Source organism: Narcine bancroftii, chromosome 3 (genome assembly GCF_036971445.1).
Source record: "Narcine bancroftii isolate sNarBan1 chromosome 3, sNarBan1.hap1, whole genome shotgun sequence".
Taxonomy (NCBI): Eukaryota; Metazoa; Chordata; class Chondrichthyes; order Torpediniformes; family Narcinidae; genus Narcine; species Narcine bancroftii.
The window spans coordinates 356,296,262-356,319,880 of NC_091471.1; the positions used below are offsets into that span (position 1 = coordinate 356,296,262).

A 23,619-nucleotide genomic window follows, 5' to 3' on the forward strand; every position below is an offset into this window, starting at 1 on the left:
ATATTATATCTTTTTTTTTTGCAGCTTCTTAAAGATTTTACAGAAAGCAATATAAATTTTACATTTTTTTAAATTTAAATTTAGACATACAGCACAACAACATGCCATTTCGGCCCACAAGTCCGTGACGCCAATTTGCACCCAATTAACCCAGTCCCCAGGTACATTTCAAATGGTGGGAGGAAACCGGAATCCCTAGGGAAAACCCACACAGACAAACTCCTTACAGACAGTGCAGGATTCGGATCTGGGTCCCGATCGCTGGTGGTGTAAAGGTGTTTTGCTAATCAATAAAGATTAAGACATTCTGAAATATCCTCCCCAAAAAATTGATAAAAATATTTTAATAACAATATAACTTTGGAATAATAATTTTGTCGGAACCACTTGCACACATTAAAAATAGTCTGCCACGATTGCAGAAAAACTGATTTACTGCAAATACCATTAAAATTCTGGGTACATCCATTAACCACACAGTATTGACTGAACACTGACAGTTTCACCATTACTACAATCCAAAATTTATGCTGGTCATTCCTATTTTCAGCTAGCTTACAAGATAAATAACTTTTTTAAAGGACACAGAGGCATCCTGTAAAACTAAAGTTAAAAATTATTTACCAATTTAACATTTTGTCATTTGCTGTGTGATTGCATACAATTTTTAAAAAAAACAGCAAGTAACTTTCTCTTTAGAACATGAAGACATAAGGGCAGGAGTAGGCCATCCGTCCCACGAGCCTGCTCTGCCATTCAATGTAATCATGGCAGATCGGATGATAGGCTTATTTCCACCAACCAGCCTTTTCCCCCTTATCTCTTAATTCCCCTACTATGTAGACCTAATGAAGGAGCACCAGCATGACTTCCCAACTTTCATACCCTATGCCCCAACCGATGAATACAACCAAGCAATAAAACTTCTTAACCACTTTCAAGAGGTCTGGACTTGCACCCCAACATTCTTCTGTACATCAATGCTTTCCTCTTGCATCTGATCTCCCATAATGCAACACCTCACATTAATGTCTCTCTGCCTTTTCTCTATTAGTTATCTATATCCTGCTGCATCCTTTCAATGCCTTCATTGGTATTCAACTCCACCAATCTTAGTGTCAACTGCAGATTTGCTGCTTGTGCCCTCACACACACACACCCCAACACTGATCTATTACAGAATAGCACCAGTCACAGACCTCCAGTCATAAAAACATCCTTCCACCATCATCCTCTGCCATCTCAGACCAAGCTAATTTTGGATTCAATTCACCAACTCACCATGGATCCCATGTGCCTTAAACTTCTGATCCACCATCCTTATCTACAATGCCCGCCGTAATGTTTGGGACATTGACACTTTTTTCCCTTTATTTCTGTTCACAAAGTCTTCTGCAGACAGTAGTCATCAACACATCCACACCTGCCTCCTGAAGAGTGTTTCTGATCTGTCGTACATACGTTTGGGGATTTTTCTTCATGATGATGAGAATTCTTCTGTCATCAGCAGTGGAGGATCTTCCTTGGAAGACCAGGCCCTTTGCGATTACTGAGCTCACCTGTATGCTCTTTCTTCTTAATGATGTTCCAAACTGTTGATTTGGCTCATCCTAAGGTTTGGGCAATGCCTATTACTGTTTTATTTTTGTTTTTCAGCCTCATAATGGCTTCTTTGACTTCCATTGGAACAATTCTGGTCCTCATGTGAAAAATGGGAACTACAAACTCCAAAGGTGATCAAAAGTTCAGAACCAAGCCTAGTTCTCTGATACCTGCACCAATGAAGCAATTAAACAATCCTGAATACTCACAAACACCTGTGAAGCCAAATGTCCCAAACATTATGGTGCCCTGAAATGAGGGGACTATGTATAAAAAGTGTTGTAATTTCTACATGGTCAAACCAAAATGTATACAAATAACCTTGAATAAAATCTGGAATGTGCACTTTAATTACATTTGAATTGTTTGATTTAAAACTGTGGAGCACAGGAACAAATAAAGGAGAAGAGTATCTTTGTCTCAAACATTAATGAGGGAACTGAATGCAGACAACATCCAATGCCCTATCCTCATCAATCATCTTCGTCACTTCATCAAAAAGTTCAATAAAAATTTGTGAGGCAAACCCCCTGTACAAAACCCCTCTCACTTTCCCGAATAAGTCCAGACTTTTCAAAATGGCAGTAAATTCTATGCTTTAGGGTAGCTATTCTCTTTTGTTGGCTATGGCTCCCTGAAGACTCTGCTACATTTTTATGGGCTCCCTTCCCTGTGAAGCAGTCATTTAGTTAAAAAAAAACCGGCTACATAAAAAACATAATTTTATAATTTCAGTCTGTGGCCCTCCTTAAATGTGGTGTGGCCCCCGATGAGAATGGCTGCCTTAGAGTCTTCACCAATAATTTCCCAGAAACAAAATGAGTTATCTTCTGGCACTATCATCCATTCCTCAAGCAGATATAAAATTCCCCAACGAGGACACAGCAATCTCTTCCCTTGCTTCCCTCAATATCCAGGAATAGATTAATGATTATTTTTTAAAAATACCCTGAAATTAAATGAATCCCAACATGCAGTACCCAATAAAAATTAGGCAAAAATATTATGACTTACTTAATATAACAACACATCATACATTAGATATCTATAAATGCAACACTTACACAGGCTCCAGCATGTTCATTTGTAAAATAAACTCATTGCCTGTGTATAAAGAATTTTAGCGATGAATTTTTTTTAAGTATAATTTTCAAAACCTTAGAGTGAAAGGTAAGGTTTGTACAAATTAATGTGGAAATTGAACAGAGTCTGCAGAGAGATTAAGTGGGCACAGGTCTGGCAGATGGAGTGCAATGTTGGTAAATGTGACATAATTCACTTTGGAAGGAAAAATGGAAGAATAGAATATTATTTAAATGGCAAGCGATTGCAGCATGGTGCCGTGCAGAAGGACCTGAGACTGCTTGTGCATGAATCACAAAAGGTTGGTTTGCAGGTGCAGCGGCAATTGGAACGTTGACCTTTATTGTGAGAGGGGTGGAATTTAGGATCAGAGAGGTTATGCTGCAACTGTACCAGGTACTGGTGAGGCCGCATGGATGTACTGGCTTTGGAAGTGATGCAGAGGTGGTTCACCAGGTTGATTCCAGAGATGAAGGGGTTAGCCTATGAGGAAAGAGTGGGTGTTCTGGGACTGTACTTGCTGGAATTTAGAAGAAGAGGGGATCTTATAGAAACATATAAAATTATGTAAGTCATAGATAAGATAGAGATAGGTAAGTTGCTTCCATTGATGGGGAGACCAGAACTAGGGGACATAGCCTCAAGATTCAGGGTAGTGGATTTAGTGCAGATATGAGGAGGAACTCCTTTTCCCAGAGGGTGGTGAATCTGTGGAATCCGCGATCCAATGAAGCAGTGAAGATGACCTCAGTAAATATATTTAAGACAAGGTTGGATAGAATTTTACATAGAAAGGGAATTAAGGAATACATAACCAAATTAAAAGGCAGAAACTGCTAAATTTACTGAAAAAAAGAAAAAATTGATATAGCATTTGTGCAAGAAACACACTTAACTGAATTGGAACACAAGAAATTAAAGAGAGATTTGGTAGGACATGTAACAGCAGCTTCGTATAATTCAAAAGCAAGAGGAGTGGCTATATTAATTAGTAAAAATGTGCCATTTAAAATAGAAGAGGAAATAATAGATCCAGCAGGGAGATATGTAATGATAAAATGTCAGATATATTCGGAGTTTTGGAATCTACTCAATGTATATTCACCTAACGAAGAAGATCAAAAGTTTATGCAAGATATCTTTTTGAAGGTAGCAAATACGCAAGGGAACATATTAATAGGAGGGGATTTCAACCTGAATTTGGATTCAAATATGGATAAAACTGGGAAAAAAATTAACAGAAAGAACAAAGTAACCAAATTTATAATTAAATCAATGGAAGAAATGCAACTTTTGGATATATGAAGGAAACAACACCCAAAAGAAAAGGAATATTCATATTACTCGGCTAGACATAAAACATACTCAAGAATAGACCTATTTTTGTTATCATCTAGTATGCAAGATAGAGTAAGAAAAACAGAATATAAAGCTAGAATATTATCGGACCACTCACCCTTAATATTGACAGTAAAGCTAGAGGACATCCCTCCAAGAATGTATAGATGGAGATTAAACCCCATGTTACTTAAAAGGCAGGATTTTAGAGAATTTATTGAAAAACAAATAAAAATGTATTTTGAAATAAATACGGAATCAGTGGAAGATAAGTTTATACTATGGGATGCAATGAAAGCATTCATTAGAGGGCAAATAATAAGTTATGTAACCAAGATGAAGAAGGACTATAATCAGGAAACAGAGCAGTTGGAAAAGGAAATAGTAAATATAGAAAAAAAATTAGCAATGAAGGAAGATACAACTAAAAGAAGAGAATTGGCAGATAAAAAAATAAAATATGAAACACTACAAACATATAATGTGGAGAAGAATATAATGAAGACAAAACAGAAATATTATGAACTGGGTGAAAAAACGCACAAAATCCTAGCATGGCAGCTTAAGACAGAACAAGCTAAGAAAATGGTATTGGCATCAAGGAAAAAAGACAACCAAATTACATATAATCCAAAAGAAATTAAGGAAAACTTTAGAGAATTTTATGAACAATTATACCGAACTGAAAACGAAGGGAAAGAAGGGAAAATAGATGAATTTCTGACTAAAATTGAACTACCAAAACTACAAATAGAGGAACAAAATAAATTAACAGAACCATTTGGAATAGTAGAAATACAAGAGATAATAAAAAAATTACCAAATAATAAGACACCAGGAGAGGATGGATTTCCAATAGAATTCTATAAAACATTTAAAGACTTATTAATTCCGCCCCTCCTGGATGTAATTAACCAGATTGATGAAACACAAAGCTTACCAGATTCATGTAAAACAGCAATAATTACAGTAATACTAAAGCAAGGGAAAGATCCACTCTTACCAGCGTCATATAGACCAATATCTTTACTAAACACAGATTATAAGATAATAGCTAAACTATTAGCAAACAGATTAGCAGAGCATGTACCGAAAATGATAAATTTAGACCAAACTGGATTTATCAAAAAAAGACGCACAACAGACAATATTTGTAAATTTATTAACTTAATTCATGCAGTAGAAGAAAATAAAGCACCTACAGTAGCAGTTGCTTTAGACGCAGAGAAGGCCTTTGACAGAGTAGAATGGAATTATTTGTTCAAAGTATTGCAAAAATTCAGTTTACCGGAGAAGTATATTAATTGGATTAAAGCATTATATAAGGGACCGTTAGCGAAAGTGACAATAAATGGACATGTATCAAAGCAATTTAACTTAAGCAGGTCAACGCGGCAGGGATGCCCACTATCACCTTTATTGTTTGCGTTAGCAATAGAACCACTAGCAGAATTGATAAGAATAGATAATAATATAAAAGGAATAAAAATAAAAGACAAGGAATATAAAATCAGTCTATTTGCGGATGATGTTATAGTGTACTTAAAGAACCAGAACTATCAATAAAAGAATTATATAAGAAATTGAAGGAATATGGAGAAGTGTCGGGATACAAGATAAACGTAAATAAAAGTGAAGCAATGCCTATGAATATTGCGGATTTCTCAAAATTTAAGAAGGAATCTCCATTTAGATGGCAAATGCAGGCAATAAGATACTGTTAGGTCTGCTTTGTTCATGAATGAGTGAGACAAACACCAGGCTGAGTCGAAATCAGGGTTCTTTGTTCTTTATTACCGGATTGTAACACTTGCGACTAACAAAGTTAGTCGGAGAATGCATTCTGCCGTTATCAGCAAAATGGTGATTTTTTATACCCTTGGATACATGCTTAGAACATCATCATATCATTACTTGTCCAATGACTAAAACTGTTGCTATCCTTTCCCTGCTAGCTTCCTGCCTCTCAATCCATCAATGTCTCTCTTATCTTGTAAGTACAAGGATGCATTTACATCTTGTTGCAGCCCTGTACATTCCCATCTCATGATGTTTTACCTAACAGGAGTACAAGGACACCTCCCCTTCTTGTTACGGCCCTGTACAGGGTAACTCCCTACACATTCCCATCTCATGATGTTTTACCTTACAATACCTAGGTGTACAAATAAACAAAAATCTCGGCCAACTATATAAACTCAATTATTATCCACTAATGAAAAAATTACAGGACGATTTAGAGCATTGGAAAGATTTACCACTAACACTAATAGGAAGGATAAACTGTATTAAAATGAACATTTTTCCAAGGATATTATATTTATTTCAGGCATTGCCAATACAACTGACAGAAAAATTCTTCAAGGAGTTAAAGAAAATAATAAGGAAATTTTTATGGAGAGGGGGGAAACCGAGGATAGCACTAGATAAATTAACAGAATGGTATAAACAAGGAGGCTTACAACTGCCAAACTTTAAAAATTATTATAGAGCCGCACAATTAAGATACCTATCAGATTTTTATCAAACAAGGGAAAAACCAGACTGGACGAGATTAGAATTAGATAAAATAGGGGAAAAGATACCTGAACACATATTATATAAATGGGATGAAAAATTGGTACAACATAGAAGTTCTCCAGTATTACATCATCTCCTCAATATTTGGAAGAAGATTCATGTAGAAAGAAATAAAACAAATGATCAATTACCAAAACTAATAATGACGCAAAACAAGTTACTCCCTTTTACAATAGATAACCTTTCCTTTAGAGAATGGGAAAAAAAAGGGATTAAAAGAATAGAAAATTGTTTTTCAGGAAATAGATTCTTATCCTTTGAACAAATGAAAGATAAGTACAATATAACTGGAGACACAGCGCTGGCATATTACCAATTGAGATCCTACTTGAAGGATAAATTAGGAAGTAGTTTGAGTTTGCCAGAGGCAAGTAACCTTGAATATGTGATTACAGATACAATGATAATCAAAAGATTTATAACAAATATGTATATTAAACTGCAAGAAAAGGAGAATGAGGAAACAAATGGTAAAACTAAGCAAAAATGGGAACAAGATTTAAATATAAAGATAAAAAAGGAAACATGGGAGAAATTATGTTCTGGAACGATGAGAAATACAATAAATACGAGGCTACGTATGATACAATATAACTGGATACACAGACTATACATTACACCTCAAAAGTTAAATAAATGGGACCCAACAGTATCTGATAGATGTTTTTGATGTAAAAAAGAAATGGGAACAACAATTCATGCAATCTGGACACGTGAGAAAGTAGAAAAATTTTGGGAAGATCTCAACCAGATATTAAATAAAATAACAGAAAACAATATACCAAAGAATCCAGAGATCTTTCTCCTAAGTAACATAAAAAAAGAAGAATTTGGAATTGATTTGGAGGATGCACAAAAAAGATTTGTTAAGATAGCTCTAGCAGTAGCAAAAAAATGTATTACGTCAACCTGGAAATTGGAAGATAATTTGAAAATACAACAATGGTATATAGAAATGAATAAATGTATTCCATTAGAAAAAATAACATATAGTTTAAGAAATAATATTGAAATATTTGAACAAATATGGGAGCCTTACATTAAATACAATAGCGAAAACCTACCGGGAACAATCATTACCTAAGTTGATGGAAGGAGAAGGAAAGAAAAGAATGGACTCAGTAGAATTTCTGGTGTTTTTTTTTGTTGAGTGACAACATTGTCTGACTGGTTTAATGTATCCTAGATTGTATACCTTAAATGGATGGGAGGGGGGGGTGGGGGGGTGGGTTGGGAGGAGGGAGGAGGGGGAGAAAATGTCACTGTATATGTGTGAAAAGGAAAAAGTGTGTATCATGGCTAATGTGATTTATGGTGTGAAAAATAAAAAATTAAAAAAAAAAGGGAATTAAGGGATATGGGGAAATGGCAGGTTGGTGGAGATCAGATCACCCATGATCTCAATGAATGGCGGAGCAGGCTTGACAGGCCAGATGGCCGACTCCTGCTCCTATTTCTTTTGTTCTTATATAATTGCAAATAAATAACAGCTAAAACATGAACAATACCTCGGTGATGCAAAATTCCATTTCCATCTGCAAATATGACCTGTAATATTAATAACATTAATTAAATTATAGGGAACTGCTATAATTTTAAATTATTATATGTTAAGAGATCTGCCAAAAAAAGTGCAGATGGAAACAAATCAGCTCAAAGGTGCATTGAAGTTCATGGGTGTGAATAACGTTCAACCAGAATTTATGCTGCACGTTAATCTGCTTATACAGTAATATTAAACAATTATTTTCTCTCTTTAATTGCTACAATAAAAATCATTTTTACTTATTTGGTCACAAATAAAAACTTTATGAAATATTGATTTTGAACAATAGGGGACTATTATGGGAAATGGGCGGTTAAGAGAAGCTGAATCCATAGTGATGATCTTACGAACGGAAGACCAGGCTTCACAGCCAGATCGCTGACTCCTGCTCCAATTTCTTATATTCTTTTATGAAAGGTCATTGATCTAAAATATTAACTATGCCTCTCTTGACGATGCTACCCACTTTGCTGTTGCTTTTTAAATTATTAAAGACACCAGCACTGAAACTCCTATATGAAGAACCATGCCCTAAAGTAATGAGAAGGCTTTTCTCTAAGCATCCTGCAGGCATGCCTCCATCACTATCCAATTAAAAGCAATCATTAACTGTCGTCATTGACAAATTAAACTGCAGACAGGAAGAGGTCACTTTTGCAAATGTGACCAGATTTCAGGAATTCTCCAAACTCAACTTTTAATGACAGTACTTTGATCTTTGAAAGGATGAAAAGGAATGAATGGAAACTGAATATTGACAGTGAAGAAATCAGCTCCTGACATTTGGAATTGATTTCAAAGGTTAAGGTAAGGTTATGAGCTATTTGAAAGATTTGAAACATCTATCATCCAAAGTAACAGTTATAAAACTGAGTTAGTTTTAATGCTTTGGATACCCTGTTCAGATTGTGGTTTATTCATCTGAAAAGCATTAAATATACCAGTTGTTTTAAAAATAAAATAATTTCACTATACTGGAAGTGGAAAACTGTGTTGAAAAGATCGGCTTCAGGCAATTTGAAAACACAAACGCTGGAGAAGCTCAGCAGGTCAAACCGTGCAGCAAAGGGAAAGATACAGAACCGACGTTTCAGTCTTGACCCCTCCATCAAGGTCTGAGAGAATGTTGGCAGGCGTTCTAAAGGACATGGTTTGACCTGCTAAACTTCTCCAGCATTTCATGTTTTTACTTCAACCACGGAGCCTGCAAATTTTCGTGATTTACTTTTTGCTTCAGGCAATTTGTTCAACGGTTGTCTTTATATGAATATATGGTACATTTACCTGAGGGAGAAGGCCTGGGAGTTTGTGCTGAAGTCTTCTCACTGCTTCTTCCAAGAAAGGTGTCTCCCGGAAAGCCAAAAAGCCTGGGATATAAGGAGCATTCAGACAAATCATCCGACATTCCTCATAGACTACCTGAGTAGTATGGGGAAGAGAAACAATGGGAATGGATGAATACTGATTTTTTAAATAAAGGTGACTTGCTCTGTATTTTATTTCACAATGTACACATAGGCACTGGAGACCCACACGAGACTAGAGCAGAAGACAATCCTCTGGAGGAACTCAGCAGGTCGTGTAGCATCAGTGGGAGAAAGAGAATGGTCAAAGTTTTGTGTCGGATCCCTTCGTAATCCTGATGAAGGATTATGACCCAAAAAGTTGACCATTGTTTTTCTACAACTGATGCTGCTCCAGGAGATTGTTCTTTGAACACATCGGCCATCTTAAATGATTGAAAGTAAGAGTGACCAATGTTGGCTAAAGGAATCATGTTCCACAAAGAGCACCCAACACCAGTATTAACAACATTTGCAACTTTTAAAAATAGATATTTTTGTTTATAATTATTTCTCATTTCAGTGTCAATCACCTCCATATGAAGCAAAGTTAGACACTCTCTTTAATTTGCATTATCCTATAAGTTAAAAAATTCTCATTATTTTAGGGCATGGTACTTCATATAGGAGTTTCAGTGCTGGTGCTTTTCATACTGCAGGGCAATAACTGTAACTTTTCAAAAATAAAATCATGCAATATCTTCATTAGAGATGCTCATAATATAGGAGAAACAGAAAAATATGTAAATACAAAAAAGCTGGAAATATGCAACAAATCAGTCTGGATCTGTCTTCCTGGAGTATGGCATCTTCAATGACCTGTCAGACCCCATCTTTTCTCTTTTAATTGCTCATTTCCTTTCTCTGTTTTCAGATAATCATTAAAAGTAATAAAATAAGGAAGCTAATTACCATGTGAGGAATATATAGCAGATTTTTGCAATATGATCCTGCTCTGAATTTTAATACTGGCTGGAATTAATAAAAAGTTAAACAATTTTAACTAAAATAATTTGAAGCTCGAATCAACTCTTATTTTCCAGTTACTCACTCCTTAAATTGGAATTAAGAGTTTCCAAGATGAGCAAAAGAACAAAAAGTGACACCATATTAATTGGTAAAATATTTTCTGCTGCAGATGAAACTGGAGGTTTCAAAATATTTATTTATTTTTTTAAATTCAGACTTACAGCTCGGTAGGCCCATGCGCCCCAAATACACTCATGTAACAAGTCCACTATTATCAACATCAGTTGCATTTGCAGATACAACTGATCTCCAGGAAACAGCACTCCATTGATTGGCATACACATTTATATGATTAATTTTCAATGACCATTCGGTCACTTTATTCTATGAAAATAAGTAGGACAAATGCAAATTTATGAAATTAGAGCAGAAAATGTTGGAAATGTTCTTTCCACAGATGCTGACTGACTTGGTGAGTATTTCCTGCAACTTCCATTTTCATTTTTTTTTTGCTCAATTTTCTGAATGAAAAAAAGTCAAATTTTCAAGACTTGATTTTAACTGATGTACATTTTTTTTGTCCTGGTTTATAGCTATCCAATAGAATTTTTCATTGTCCTTTTCTATTACTTCAGATTATTTGTGTTCAGCCTGATTGCACTCCTCCCACATTCTTCTTTGGCTTGGCTTCGCGGACGAAGATTTATGGAGGGGGTAAAAGTCCATGTCAGCTGCAGGCTCGTTTGTGGCTGACAAGTCCGATGCGGGACAGGCAGACACGGATGCAACGGCTGCAGGGGAAAATTGGTTGGTTGGGGTTGGGTGTTGGGTTTTTCCTCCTTTGCCTTTTGTCAGTGAGGTGGGCTCTGCGGTCTCCCACATACGGCAATACCAAAGAGACAACTCTGATAGTCTGTTAATTACCCTCTTTAATTAATTTATTAAGTAATGTCTTCTGGTACTTTCAAGGACAGATTAGCATGGCTACTGAATGTGCCTGTACTGGAAAAGTGAAGGATGTTATTGAGCAGTCACTTGTGATTTTTTTTTGCATTTTCCCAGAAAGACAGCTCCTGCAGAGATTAATGTGTGTCCCATTTGAATTCACTTTCATCCCCAACATCTTTGAGAAATTCTCAGCCCTTCCAATATTCAAAGTGTTGTCCAGATCTATTCTACTCCTTTTTTTGGCCATGACCTGCCTCGGACTTTGCTCAAGGCTTATGGGCCCCTTTCCCTGTGAAACAGTCAAGTTGTGTTTTCTCCAACTAACTACATAAAAGACATTTGTTACTTGAGGTGAAAAAAAAAGTTTTTACTTAGATGTGCTGTGGCTCCTGTTGAGAACATCTTCTGAAGTGGTGTGCACTTGTATTCTATTGGATGGTTGTAAGAACTCAAGAGACAGTCATTTAAAATAATAGTTTTAATTTTCCACAATCAGTTTATGTACAAAACAGTTCTCAACCATTCAAGATGATCCAGCTCAAAGTCTGCTTTTGCCAAGATTAGAATAAAATTACCATGTGATTAATCAGTTGGTACAGCGTACCTTAAGATGCCAGACACAAACTGATTCCAATCTTATCAGAGGTAAAATATCATTGTAAATATTTATATCTGAAGGATATAAAACTCAAGTTTTATAAACCTGAGTGCTTGTACTACCATAATTGAACAAGGACGGTTTGCCAACTCAGTAGGTAGAGCTCACTGGTTTAATAGTTCTCTCAGTTGCTTGGATAGCAACATTCTGATTGGCTGAGCAATAACAGTAATAGATCATAGAGGTAGGCAGCTGCATCGAATTAACAATATAGGATGTTCCCATCAATGTTGTCTCAACAGTTCAATATTGAAGTAGTAATGTTCTAGTCCTATAATTTTGGCTGCGAAAATTTGAAGAGTTGGATGTTTTCAGAGTTTTAAAGGCAATCATAAACTTCTCTGCTCAATGTACAATAAAACTAAGGGGGATTTACTACATCATTTATTGTTCCTCTCAGAACCAGGTACGTGAGGAACGCTTGACCAATGATTATAGCCAACAGTCAATGGTAAAACTGTGATTATCTAATTTTGCTCGTTTCAGCTAAGGTTGTCAACATGGCACTCAAAATACTCCGATTCCTATGGTATCTTTATAGTGGTAACAATTGAATGCTTTTACACTGGACAACAAAGATATTGATTCCTGAACTTTTGGGTATATTTTATGGATTTTGGGTTGGTGACCACAAAAATCACCTTAACATTTTTCTAGCACGTAGATATAACCAATTTTTGTGATTTCCTGTCATATTTTTAGTTTACTTCAAGCAAACAAAACCATGGAGTGTAACATGTCATCGAAAATTCATTTTCTGCTTTCGGACTTGCTGATCTTGGTGCAGTCAGTGACGAACGTGGTGAAAAGTTTCACCAGGAAATTGCGGCCATGGAAAAGCGGCATCAGGGCAACTATTGTTGGCCACTGACATGAGAGGCATCAGATGCTGAGCACAAATGAAAATCAGGGGCGAAACATTTTTAGGTCAGTTGAACTAATGCAATGTCAGTATCATTATGGAATTAAACAGGATAAATTCAATTAAAGTTCATTTAATGTTCTCCAACTTCCCATGTGATACAGCAAATCTAAAATTATCCTTATGTTCATCTTGAAGCTGTCAATTATAATCCCCAATTTTTTTTCAGGAAACAAACCTTTTGATAAAAATTATTGTCCAATGTTATCAGAGGCAAAATGCAAAGCCTTTTAAACATGTTATATTGCATTGCATTAATTGAAAAAGATCTGGCTCTTTTTTTTTCAGTTCGTTGCCATTGTTCTGACTGGATCAGTGCTCACCGCATTATGATTGCTGAATGAGCTTTCAACTAATGTCTTATGAAGCAAGGTGGACAGGGCAAGGGTTTGCTCTTTGGAGCTATGAAGGATGAGACAAAAGGTTACAATAAAGGTAAACAAGATTATGAGGAGTTTATTGGGTGGACGGTCATCTTTTTCCTGGGGGGGCGACAATAGCAAATACCAAAGTAATGTTTATGGGAAATGTTAAAGGAAAAAAATTTTTTATATACAGAGTGGTGGGTGCCGAGAATGTATTGCTGGGGGCGGTGATGGAGGTTGTTGCAACAGGGACATTCTAAAGACTCTTAGATACACAATGAATGTAAGAAAAATCAATGATTATGGGTGCAAAGTAGATGTGGAGTAGATTTACATGGGTCAGCACAACATCATGGGCTGAAGGACCTGTACTGTTCTACATTCTACTGCATTCTGCAACTCTCATCAAACCCTTTCATCATGTTTCTTGCTTCCCACCTTCCTCAAAACTATTTGTCTTCTCCGCTTTATCAAGACCCATTCCAAACACCTTTCAAACATCTGTTCCTCCTCTTGTGAAAGGCATGGGGATGTCCACAATGTTGAGAGTGCTGAATGGACACAGATTACTGCTACTGCAGTGAATGGACTGGTCTCAGCAATGGGTGGCTACACATAACAGTGGAACATGTCAATTACAATCTTTTCAAGTTTAATACTTTATTTTACCTTAAGGTCAGGATAACTGAGAACCACTAATGAAGCACAAGCATTAACTTCATCTTCCTTGATGAAAGATAAATCCACTCCTCCAACACGCTCTAACCCTTCAAAGCCCTCATTGTTCTGCCAGTCCTCGGTGTTGTGATCAATCACATGCTTTCTCAGTTCTACCTGCTGGCTGTCAGAAGGAAGTCAAAGTCAATACTTAAGCAACAAAGCAAAACTGTGAATAGAATATTAGAAAATACAGAAGACTCTTGAAAACTTCTACAGGTGTACTGTGGATTGCATCGCTGTCTGGTATGGAGGCGTCAACTCTCAGGACAAGAAAAAACTCCAGAGGGTTGTTAATTCAGCCTGCGACATCACAGGCACCAGATTTCCCTCCATCAAGGACATCTACATGAGGTGGTGTCTTAAAAAAAGCAGCCTCTATCCTCAAAGAGCCCACCACCCAGGCCATGCCCTCTTCACTCTGCTACCATCGGGGGAAAAGGTACAGGGGGCCTAAAGACGAGCACTCAGTTGCACAAGGACAGCTTCTTCCCCGCTGCCATCAGATTCCCAAATAATCAATGAACCAAAGACACTGCCTTACTCTTTAAAAAAAAAATTACTGATGGAAGCTGGTTGATATGAATATTTGCGCTGTGATGCTGCCACAAAACACTGAACTTTGTGACTTGTTCATCACAATAAAATCTGATTTTTACTGCAATCTCAGACTTTTGTTTTTCAAACATGACAGGCCAGCAGTTCTATTCCTGTGCTGCACTTTTCTAATCCAAGGTGATGACCCAGCGCTTTACTAAAGTGGTGCTGCTCATCCTGCATTGTGCTGGCGCCTGACTCCCCCACCCGGCGGGAACTCCAGCTGGGGAATGGTTCATTGACCCCAAAAAAAACCCGTTGCCGCACGGCATTCTGGGGGTTGTAGTCCAGTCCCTTCCCAGGGCGCATAGCGAACGAGGGCCCCGTCGTGGCCTCCTGACAGCGTTCAAGCGCTGTTCGTTGGGCGCTGCGTTTATTTCAAGCGGAGAAGGAAAACGTCGCCGGTGTACCTCTCCCAGTCCCGGAGCAGCTGCTCTTCCCGACCCCGACCCCGACCCCGACCCTGCCCCTGACCCTCCCGCGCCGCGGCCATCCGATCTCCGCTTCTCCCGCGACTGCCACGTCCGCGCGCAGGAAATGCACGTCACGGTCACGTCACGAGGCTGCACCGTGGCAACCTCGGAGCCTGGGCAGACGGAACACACGTGACTCTCAATGCATCACAAATCAGTGCATCTGAGCATGAAAATATTAGTATCACTTTTTATCTTCTGATTCTCTTCCATGTCAGGGCTCAGGTCCGAATGCTGCTTATTCTTTACTTAATTGTCAGAGCCCATTCATGACATCACATACATCCCTGAGATTCTTTTTCTGACAGGTGAGGCAGAATGACCACAGAGAGAGAGGGAGAAAAAAATAGATGAAGGGCAAAAGTAAAAGTCCATAAGTGAGTCCCTGTGGAACACTGTATTGCAGGGTTGACCCGCCCCCGATAATGTAACACCTCCTCCAGGGTCCCTCATAAAGGCGGGATCGCCCAATGGAATTGGGCCAACAGTATGTAAGATATGACTACGTTTATAGAGATTAAAGTGTATGAATCTCGACTTATGGTGGGTCTAATTAATACCGATACAATTTAATCACTAAACCTACGTGGCATGGTCAAGGCAATTTAAGTGAAGAAGCTGGACACTGACCCCAAGGATCCATAGGCTTCTGTAAAATTCAATCAGAGGCAGCATTCCTGAATGCCTTTATGAGATGACACGACATCCAGGACAAGGTTGATAAGAAAGACCTACTGTTTGCACAGGTCTGCCACCACGTCTTCCAGAAGATTAGAGACTGTGAGACTTACTCGGCCGCTAAGGGGTTCTCTCAGAAGTGGAATCTAGCCCCGAAGAATGTGATCTTCGCCGTCAACAAGCACCTGGTGAGCCCATAGTTGAATACAATTGTGCTTTGTGGGAGCTGGGGTGAGCTTGTGGCTGCACCGACCAGGAGGAAATGACCAGGGATGCCTGTGTGGCCGGCCTCAGATCTCAGCTTATCAGGCAAAGGCTCCTGGATGAGGAGCAGGATGTGGCCAATCTTGCGAAAGCACGAAATACGGAGGTTTATCCACTGGCGGTGCCACGTGGGGAGTTCGGGCATTGCCATCTCGGGACGCAGGGTCCCAATCTGCAACCGCTATTGCTGAGCACCCAAAGTGCTATTACTGCATCCAGACAAAGCACCCATGGAAGAAATGCCCTGCTAGAAGCGTGACCTATTCCAACTGCAGAAGAAAAGGACACTAAGCACAGGAATGTAGGTCAGACCTTCCACTTACAGCACCGTGTACGAACAGTGATTGTCGCCATCTTGGATTGTGCCACTTCCGCCCCACTTCTGGTCACGGAAAATAGCACAGCGGGGGCCCCGAGCACAATGGCCAGGGTCAACGACACTTCCAGCGGTGAACCATGGGGGCAGCCATCTTCGGGGTGGACATCTTGGAGGCCACTGACGCACAATTATAGTAGCAGTGAGTCAGACAATGAACTGAAGATGGCATCTATCATTCTGGATCGGAGTAGCCCACACCAATTAGCAAGGTCTACCATGGACATTGAGGTAAATGGCTGTATTACGAACTGCTTGTTTTTACACGGGAAGCACCAAAAGCTTCATACACCTGGGTACTATACAGCACTGTATCCCCAGTCAAGTGTTGACCTCCAGGTCCCATTCAACCAAAATCCAAGGTAACTGCATAGTAACACTAACCATGGGGGGAACCAAGTACAAGGATTTTAAATAGCTTGTGATGCCACAACTCTGTGCACCGGTCATACTGGGGCTTGTCTTCCAGTGCCAACTTAAAAGTGTTCTGATGGAAAGAGCAAGAACGTTGCATGGGGGAAAACAAGCATGCTTTGCAAAATCTCCCTTTAAAATCTGTAGATAAAATATTGGAAATAAATGTAAATCACTCAAATGAAACACAATAAAACCCCCAAAATTGCAGATGCTGGGAATCTGAAACAACCATATTAACGATCATATTAACATCTGTTGGAAGAATTTCAATTGATGTCCTGAAACTTTGTTTTGAGTTTCTACTGCCATCTGCTGCATCCACTGTTTTACTACACAAAATGTGGAGAAATGCTGAGATCCCCCTGTAGTATCTCCACTGCTCAAATGCATATCTTAAGGTTGGGCAAGCATGGTTAAAAAAGTCAGATTTGCTAAAAATTATTAAACTATGTGGAAGCTGGCTTGGGAGCACGGTTAATGCAACACGAGACCTGGATCGAATCCGGTGCTGTCTGTAAGGTGTTTGTACGTTCCAAAGCCATACAGGTTTAATCGGTTAATGTTTTTAAAGCAACTCATTTTGCTATTTGCCTTCCACTTTCACTGTTTCCTTCCTTCCTGATTTTTCCTTCAATTTGTCATCCTACTGTGAAGCTACTGGAACTCCTCCCCAATAGCACTAGAGAGTCTCCCTGCAAGGATGATGGCCCTGGTCCCACTGAGGTTTACTTCCACAGATTTTTGTGTTTTACTTCCTTTCCTACTGAGGTGCAACTCATCTGATTTGTACAGGTCTCAGAAATGGCTCTAACGCTTCAGAAATTCATTTCAAGATTCATTCATTGTCACGTAATTACGGCAGACAGATTCACTCACCATCGGCAGAAAATTGCCTGAAGCATCTCTTGCAGTCAGAGAAAGAGAAGCAAGTCCCTCAGTCAGTGAGTATCTGTGGATTAGCCTCCAGCACCCCCTGCACCTACTTGCAGCTGGTACTGATGCGCACCACTCATCTGTCAATCCTAACCTTTCAGGATACTCTGTAACCTTTCTGACACTGGCACTTGTGGCAATAGATCAACCTGAAGTAATCTATACAGCCGAGTTGCCTGCCTGCCATTCTGATTATTGAATCCCATTTGCTCTCCCACCCTTCCACAGTTGAGCAATTTGTGGTGCCAGTCACATTTCTTGATTTGCAGAGCCATCACCCCAATCTCTAACCTGAGGGAGATTCTCTCAGCTGACTGTGGCATTATTTAACCACTTACCCTAGTACGTCATTCCCTTTCTGCTTGCAGGTCTCTTAAGCAGTGACATGACCACTCCCTCAACCTAAAGTGATGCATTTTGGAAGGTTGAACTTGAAGGAGGAATACAATGTGGAAGAACAGAGGGACCTTGGGGTCAAATCCATAGATCTCTCAAGTTTGCTGTGCAGGATAGTAGATTAGTTAAGAAGGCTTGTGACATGCTGGGCTTCATTATTTGGGGGAATTGAGTTCAAGAATAGCGAGCCAATGTTGCAGCTCTTCAAAACTCTGGTTAGACTACACTTGGAATAGTTATATCCTTATGGGAAGGACATGGAAGCTTTGGAGGGTGCAGAGATTAAATAAGACGTTGCTTGGATTGGAGAACACGTCTGTGAGGCAAAGTTTCCTGAGCCATGGCTTTTATCTTTCAAGTTACAAAGGAAGGAAGGTGACTAATTTGGGGGCACCTAAAGGTGTACAAGATTATGAAAAGCATAGGTTGGGTGGATAGCCAGCATCTTTTTCCTGGGGTGACAGAAGCAAATACCAGAGGACATCTGCACAAGGTGAGGGGAGTCAGAGGACATGTCAGGGATGCCTTTTTTTACAGAGTACTGGTACTTGGAATACATTGTCAGGGTTGGTGGTGAAGGGTGGTACAATGGGGACATTTAAAAGACTTAGACAGGCACGTATCCATGAAAAATAGAGGGTTATGGGTATGAGATAGGAATGGTTTAGATTGTTGAGTAGGTTTAGATAGGTTGGCACAATGTTGTGGGCCAAAGGGCCTGTACTGTGCTGCCATGTTCCAGCTCCATGAAGTTTTCAGACATACAAGCATGCCACAGCGACCCCAGCCACGGCCCAAGTCAGAAACCAGTCATCACAACTAATGCTACTTTTTGCACACGATCACTGGGAACACAAGAAACATTACTATACTTAGCTTCATCACATTAAACACAATATGTTAAACAAGACTATGTCATAATTAATTATGACCGATAATGCTATGATTTTTTTTCTGGAGCCACTGTGTGCCGATATTTTGCTGACTGGACTATTGCCTTCAGTACTTGTGTTTTATTCAGCTTGATTCTCCCATTATAAAACTCTATTGACTTTTCTGTAACTACTACACCCTTAGCCATCTAGGAATCTCCTGCCCTCCATTTCCTTTCCACCTCAAGGGTATGTGCCCACTCTGTTTCTAATACAGCACTGTGTAACAGGCCCTTTGGACCCACGCACCTGTACCATCCAAATGTGATGTAATGTATACTATTGCTATTTAAAAAATTTTATACAATGTACTTGTTTTGCCACAGCAAATAAAAACTTTTAAAATGTTATTTACAACATGGTAGAAGCCAACTCCGGCCATTGAAGCCAGTGCCGCCAAATTACGATCAACTTGGGTGGCACAGTTAGCATAATGGTCCGCCCAATGCTGTTACTGCGCCTGCAACCAGAACAGAGGCTTGAACCTGGCGCTATCTGTAAGTTTGTACGTTCTCCCCGTGTCTTGTTGGGTTTTCCTTAGGTGTTTCGGTTTCCTCCCACTATTCATTCTCTCCACTCAACCACAGATTTTTCCTCTTGTCCTTTTTAAAAAATTATGTTAGCATGTTTTCAGTGGGGTTTGATAATATATTAAATAATTTACCACAGTTGAATATTGTATAATTTTTAATTTAGATTGCATTTGCGTTTTGTTGAAACTTACAAGCACATTTAAAAGCTGAGTAAATTTTGTAAAAAGAAATAAAAAACATCTTATTCAAATTAGATAAATGACTTATGTAATTTTTAAGCAGATTGTTTTGGTTGGCAGAATGGCATTTCAATGAATGGATGATCTTTTCATTATGTCAGCCAAAATATATTCTAATTACATTATTTTTGTACTCAATACAGAACTAGTAGTCATGTGACAGCACATTAAGGCACTGGTCTAAGCAATAACTGGCAGTATTTTATCATTTGAATTCTATAAACATCAAAAAAATCCATCAAAATTACGACAGTATGACCAAAAGCACTCTTTGAATTATTACTTCAATAGTATGTAATAACAATGAGGTATTTCTCCCACTTTTTAAAGAAGAATTGAACTATTCTAAACAAAATTTTGGCTCCCAAGGTCATCTTGTAAACTGTGATTGTTCCCGTTTGAAAGCTACAGCCGCTTTCCAGGTCTCGACACTCTCTGACATCGAAATTGTTTCTGGGAAATGGTCTTCAAGTTCTGGTAGATTGTCCTGTTCGTTATAATCTCCCAGACAGACTTTCAAACTTGGGGGGTGGGGGGGGGGGAGAGAAAAATCAGAGTTATTATGTTTATATTTCTTGAACATTTCAAGTTTTAGGAATTAAGAAATAGAGATTCTCCTTGTTCCTCTCACCAATTATTGAAACCTTCACTCTCATTCCCTCCAACATCATTTCAATAGTGTGGACCATGGGCATCTGACAAATGCCCTGAAAAGCCCACTGACATAGCAAGACAAGTTGCTGCATTTTAGTACAGGCATACTTCAATTTACAAATAAGTGATTAAAGATAAATTTCATCATTATTGACAGGATGTTATTATATGTGTTTATTAAAGAACTACATTTCCCATTAGGCAATGAGTGCAGTTTGGGCGGAAACCAGAAGTAGATTATGATGGGATTCGCAGGCGTTGTTGGTGGAAGTCAGTTAAAGCAGCTCAAGGAAAATAAAGTCAGTTAAGTTGCAAAGTTATTCTTCTTGAAGGAACAAGCATAACACTATCCTTGATTTACAATGCTTTCCCCCCAATCTTCACATACTATAAATTTCTTGCAGTATCTACTCCCCTACCGTTTTGACTACATTCATGCTCGACTACCCAATTTGTTCTTGGTAACTCATTCTATGCTTCCCTCAATATGGATTCAAAATGCCCTCGCCATTCCAAGGGCTGCATCCCTCTAACCCTAATGTCACCAGGGGATAATGGGCCAAATATTAGATCCTATCATAATCAGATAGATACAAAAGTCATAGCAACATTACAAGGCAGAATGCCATTTGGAGCATCACGACTGAGATGGCGCTTAACCAGAGCAACTTCTCAAGAGTTCCACCCTTGGATCTTTCTCTTTTGCCTTCCATATTTTCTACTCATTGTGCTTTTATCCAATTCCTTCTTAAGGGCCACAATGGAATGTATCCTATTATATCTGCAGGCAGAGGATCATGATTCCAAGTGCAGTCTGCATAAAAAAAAAAGCCTTTCCTTGGGTCATTCTTAATTTTCCTCTTCTATTTGATACTAGTTCTTGACCTCTCCACTGGAGGGTACTGCCTCCTGTTATCCACTCTCAAGACCTCTCAATTTTATATGACTTTTCACTTTTTAAACATCATCCAGGAGCAACTCAAGGTCACTTATGAATGGACAAATCCTTGCTGAGCTCTCCTCACATCTGTCCAATGAAAGGAGGATTGTGGTATGGTAGGAAGACATTTCAGAAATGCCGGGTCGCGCACTGAAAAACGAACCTCTTGACATAATGTGTGATGATACGCCAGCATATATTTTTTAACAAGCCCTCTTACCTCCAAGAAGGGTCAAAATAGTCTGATGTCTGAACATTTTTACATTTGAGAATCAGCATCTCGTGCAATTCCAGTATGAAGATATCTACACTTGCTTGGATGAAGAAAGCACGTAATTGTTTCTTTGTTTCCCCACTGAGGACTGTTTTATATTGTTCTTTAATCCCCGAGAACGGATCCTGAAAAAGCAGGAATACATTTTAATTGGACCATTCTTTCATTCAAATCTCAGAAAGATTCTCCCTCTGGGGAAAATCAATAAAGATATCAGGATTTATGTGTATGTAACTATGTAATATTTGAATAAGTATGGCTATTATATCATTCATTTATGTAATATGTATAAAACATACATGTTTAATTATTCAACATTTGTCAGTGTACACTGACACTGATGTAGACTGACTGGTCTTTGGCACTGCTACTTGTCAAACAATAAGTTATCTGTGAACAAATTTACACTTAACCTAACATGATTGATAACCTTGTCGTAAAGAGTCAAGGGCCTGTAGTGTGAAAGTCTTCCCGATTTAAATGATACTACTGTTCATCAGGACAGGAGACTCTGTCTACTTCCCCCCCCCTCCCTCTCTCTCTCCCTCTGCCTCTATCCTCCAGCTCTGCTTTCAGAACCACCCCCTCCCCCAATAAATCTTCACCTTTCCAATTATGGCCTTTTGCCTCTTGGCCTGTGCTCCTCCCCAATACTTTTTTATTCAGGCCCCTGTCTGCTCTTTCCTCACACCCTGAGGAAAGGACTCAAGGCCCAAAACGTTGACTTTATTTATGTTCCTCCTATGGACGCTGCGAGACCTGCCGAGCTCCTCCAGCACTTTTGTGTATTTAGTCCAATCACAGTGTCTGCAAACTTTTGTGTTTCACTCCTGCCCACTGTGCTATTCCTTAGCTACCAACAAGGATAACTAGCTACCTTCTCAACCAAAATGATGTCAGTCCAAGGAGCTCCTGCTGACCAATGACAATGATTTCAAGTTGACTGAGCATCCAATCACAATGAAGAATTCTTAGTGATAGCAAACAGGAAGTAACCAGTTCATTTTTCATGATCTGACAGAAAGTGAAATCAAAACTAGGACATACAAACGCAAGATGAAATAAACATGATCAAAAATAAAGTATTTAAATCTATCATACTCTGTCATATTTATCAGAAGAAATTTCAAATCAGTGCACAAAAATGTAGTTTCTTGGGAGCCAGAGATCCTGTGAGCAGCAATTATGGGTCAGTAGGTCATTAGAAACAATGCTCAAAACAATGTAACATTTTCAGTTTATTTTAAATTAAGGATTAAGACAGCTGAGTTTTATATTAATTTGCACAATCGCTCCAAAAAAAGATGTAAGAGTGAGAAACCAAGGAAGGCCTGACCTCGACTGATTATTATGCCCATGAAGTTCCTCTAGAACTTGCTATCACTTTTGTGGCCATCACTATATTAATGTTGGCTTTTTCATCCTCATTTCAAGGGTAAAATCTATGTCATTATAGAATAAAGAGTAATTAAATATTCACAGCCATTTAGAATTATGTTAACCCATTGATGTGTGAGCTGCAAAAAAATGCTCAGGAAGGCTAAAGTAATCAAGTAAAAGAGAACCTCTGCCTCTAAACTCAGTCTTCATCTCCTCCACCAAAATACAAATACTCCAGGATCTTCTAAACCACTGACCAAGGCCTTCTTGCTCTTTCATCAGGAAGGTTGAATTTAGCAAAGATGATGGAAAACCATTTTCAAATTCCTGTTCAACCTTCTCAAAATCCCATTTCACTAATTGTTACCAATCTTTTGATGCTAATCAATGAAAATAATGCAATTTCAGATTCCAAATTTTTCAGATTTCCAACTTATTGTCAGAGTATATACATGAAATCAT

At 38.6% G+C, this 23,619-nt stretch overlaps 2 protein-coding genes and 1 long non-coding RNA gene across 9 annotated transcripts in view; 1 reads left to right on the forward strand and 2 right to left on the reverse strand.

The window, feature by feature from the left end:
- LOC138756902 (endonuclease V-like) overlaps positions 1-15,161 on the reverse strand; it is a 32,355-nt gene extending 17,194 nt beyond the window's left edge. Inside the window, exons 1-4 of the mRNA XM_069923294.1 lie at positions 15,079-15,161; positions 14,024-14,195; positions 9,434-9,568; positions 8,112-8,151 (exon numbers count right to left, since the gene is read on the reverse strand). Coding sequence (XP_069779395.1) covers positions 8,112-8,151; positions 9,434-9,568; positions 14,024-14,195; positions 15,079-15,161 — 430 coding nt within the window. The remainder of the gene's footprint in view (positions 1-8,111; positions 8,152-9,433; positions 9,569-14,023; positions 14,196-15,078) is intronic.
- Positions 15,162-15,297: 136 nt separating this feature from the next.
- The window catches only part of LOC138759479 (uncharacterized), a 52,980-nt gene continuing 44,658 nt past the window's right edge, over positions 15,298-23,619 (forward strand). The window contains exons 1-3 of the long non-coding RNA XR_011354861.1: positions 15,298-19,406; positions 19,503-19,634; positions 20,765-20,862. This is a non-coding gene — a long non-coding RNA (uncharacterized lncRNA). The remainder of the gene's footprint in view (positions 19,407-19,502; positions 19,635-20,764; positions 20,863-23,619) is intronic.
- The window catches only part of rnf213a (ring finger protein 213a), a 187,295-nt gene continuing 183,504 nt past the window's right edge, over positions 19,829-23,619 (reverse strand). For all 7 annotated transcript variants that reach the window (XM_069929964.1, XM_069929966.1, XM_069929967.1 and 4 more), the window contains 2 exons: positions 21,724-21,902; positions 19,829-20,430 (listed from right to left, as the gene is read on the reverse strand). In XM_069929964.1, coding sequence (XP_069786065.1) covers positions 20,280-20,430; positions 21,724-21,902 — 330 coding nt within the window. In that variant the 3' untranslated portion in view covers positions 19,829-20,279. The remainder of the gene's footprint in view (positions 20,431-21,723; positions 21,903-23,619) is intronic.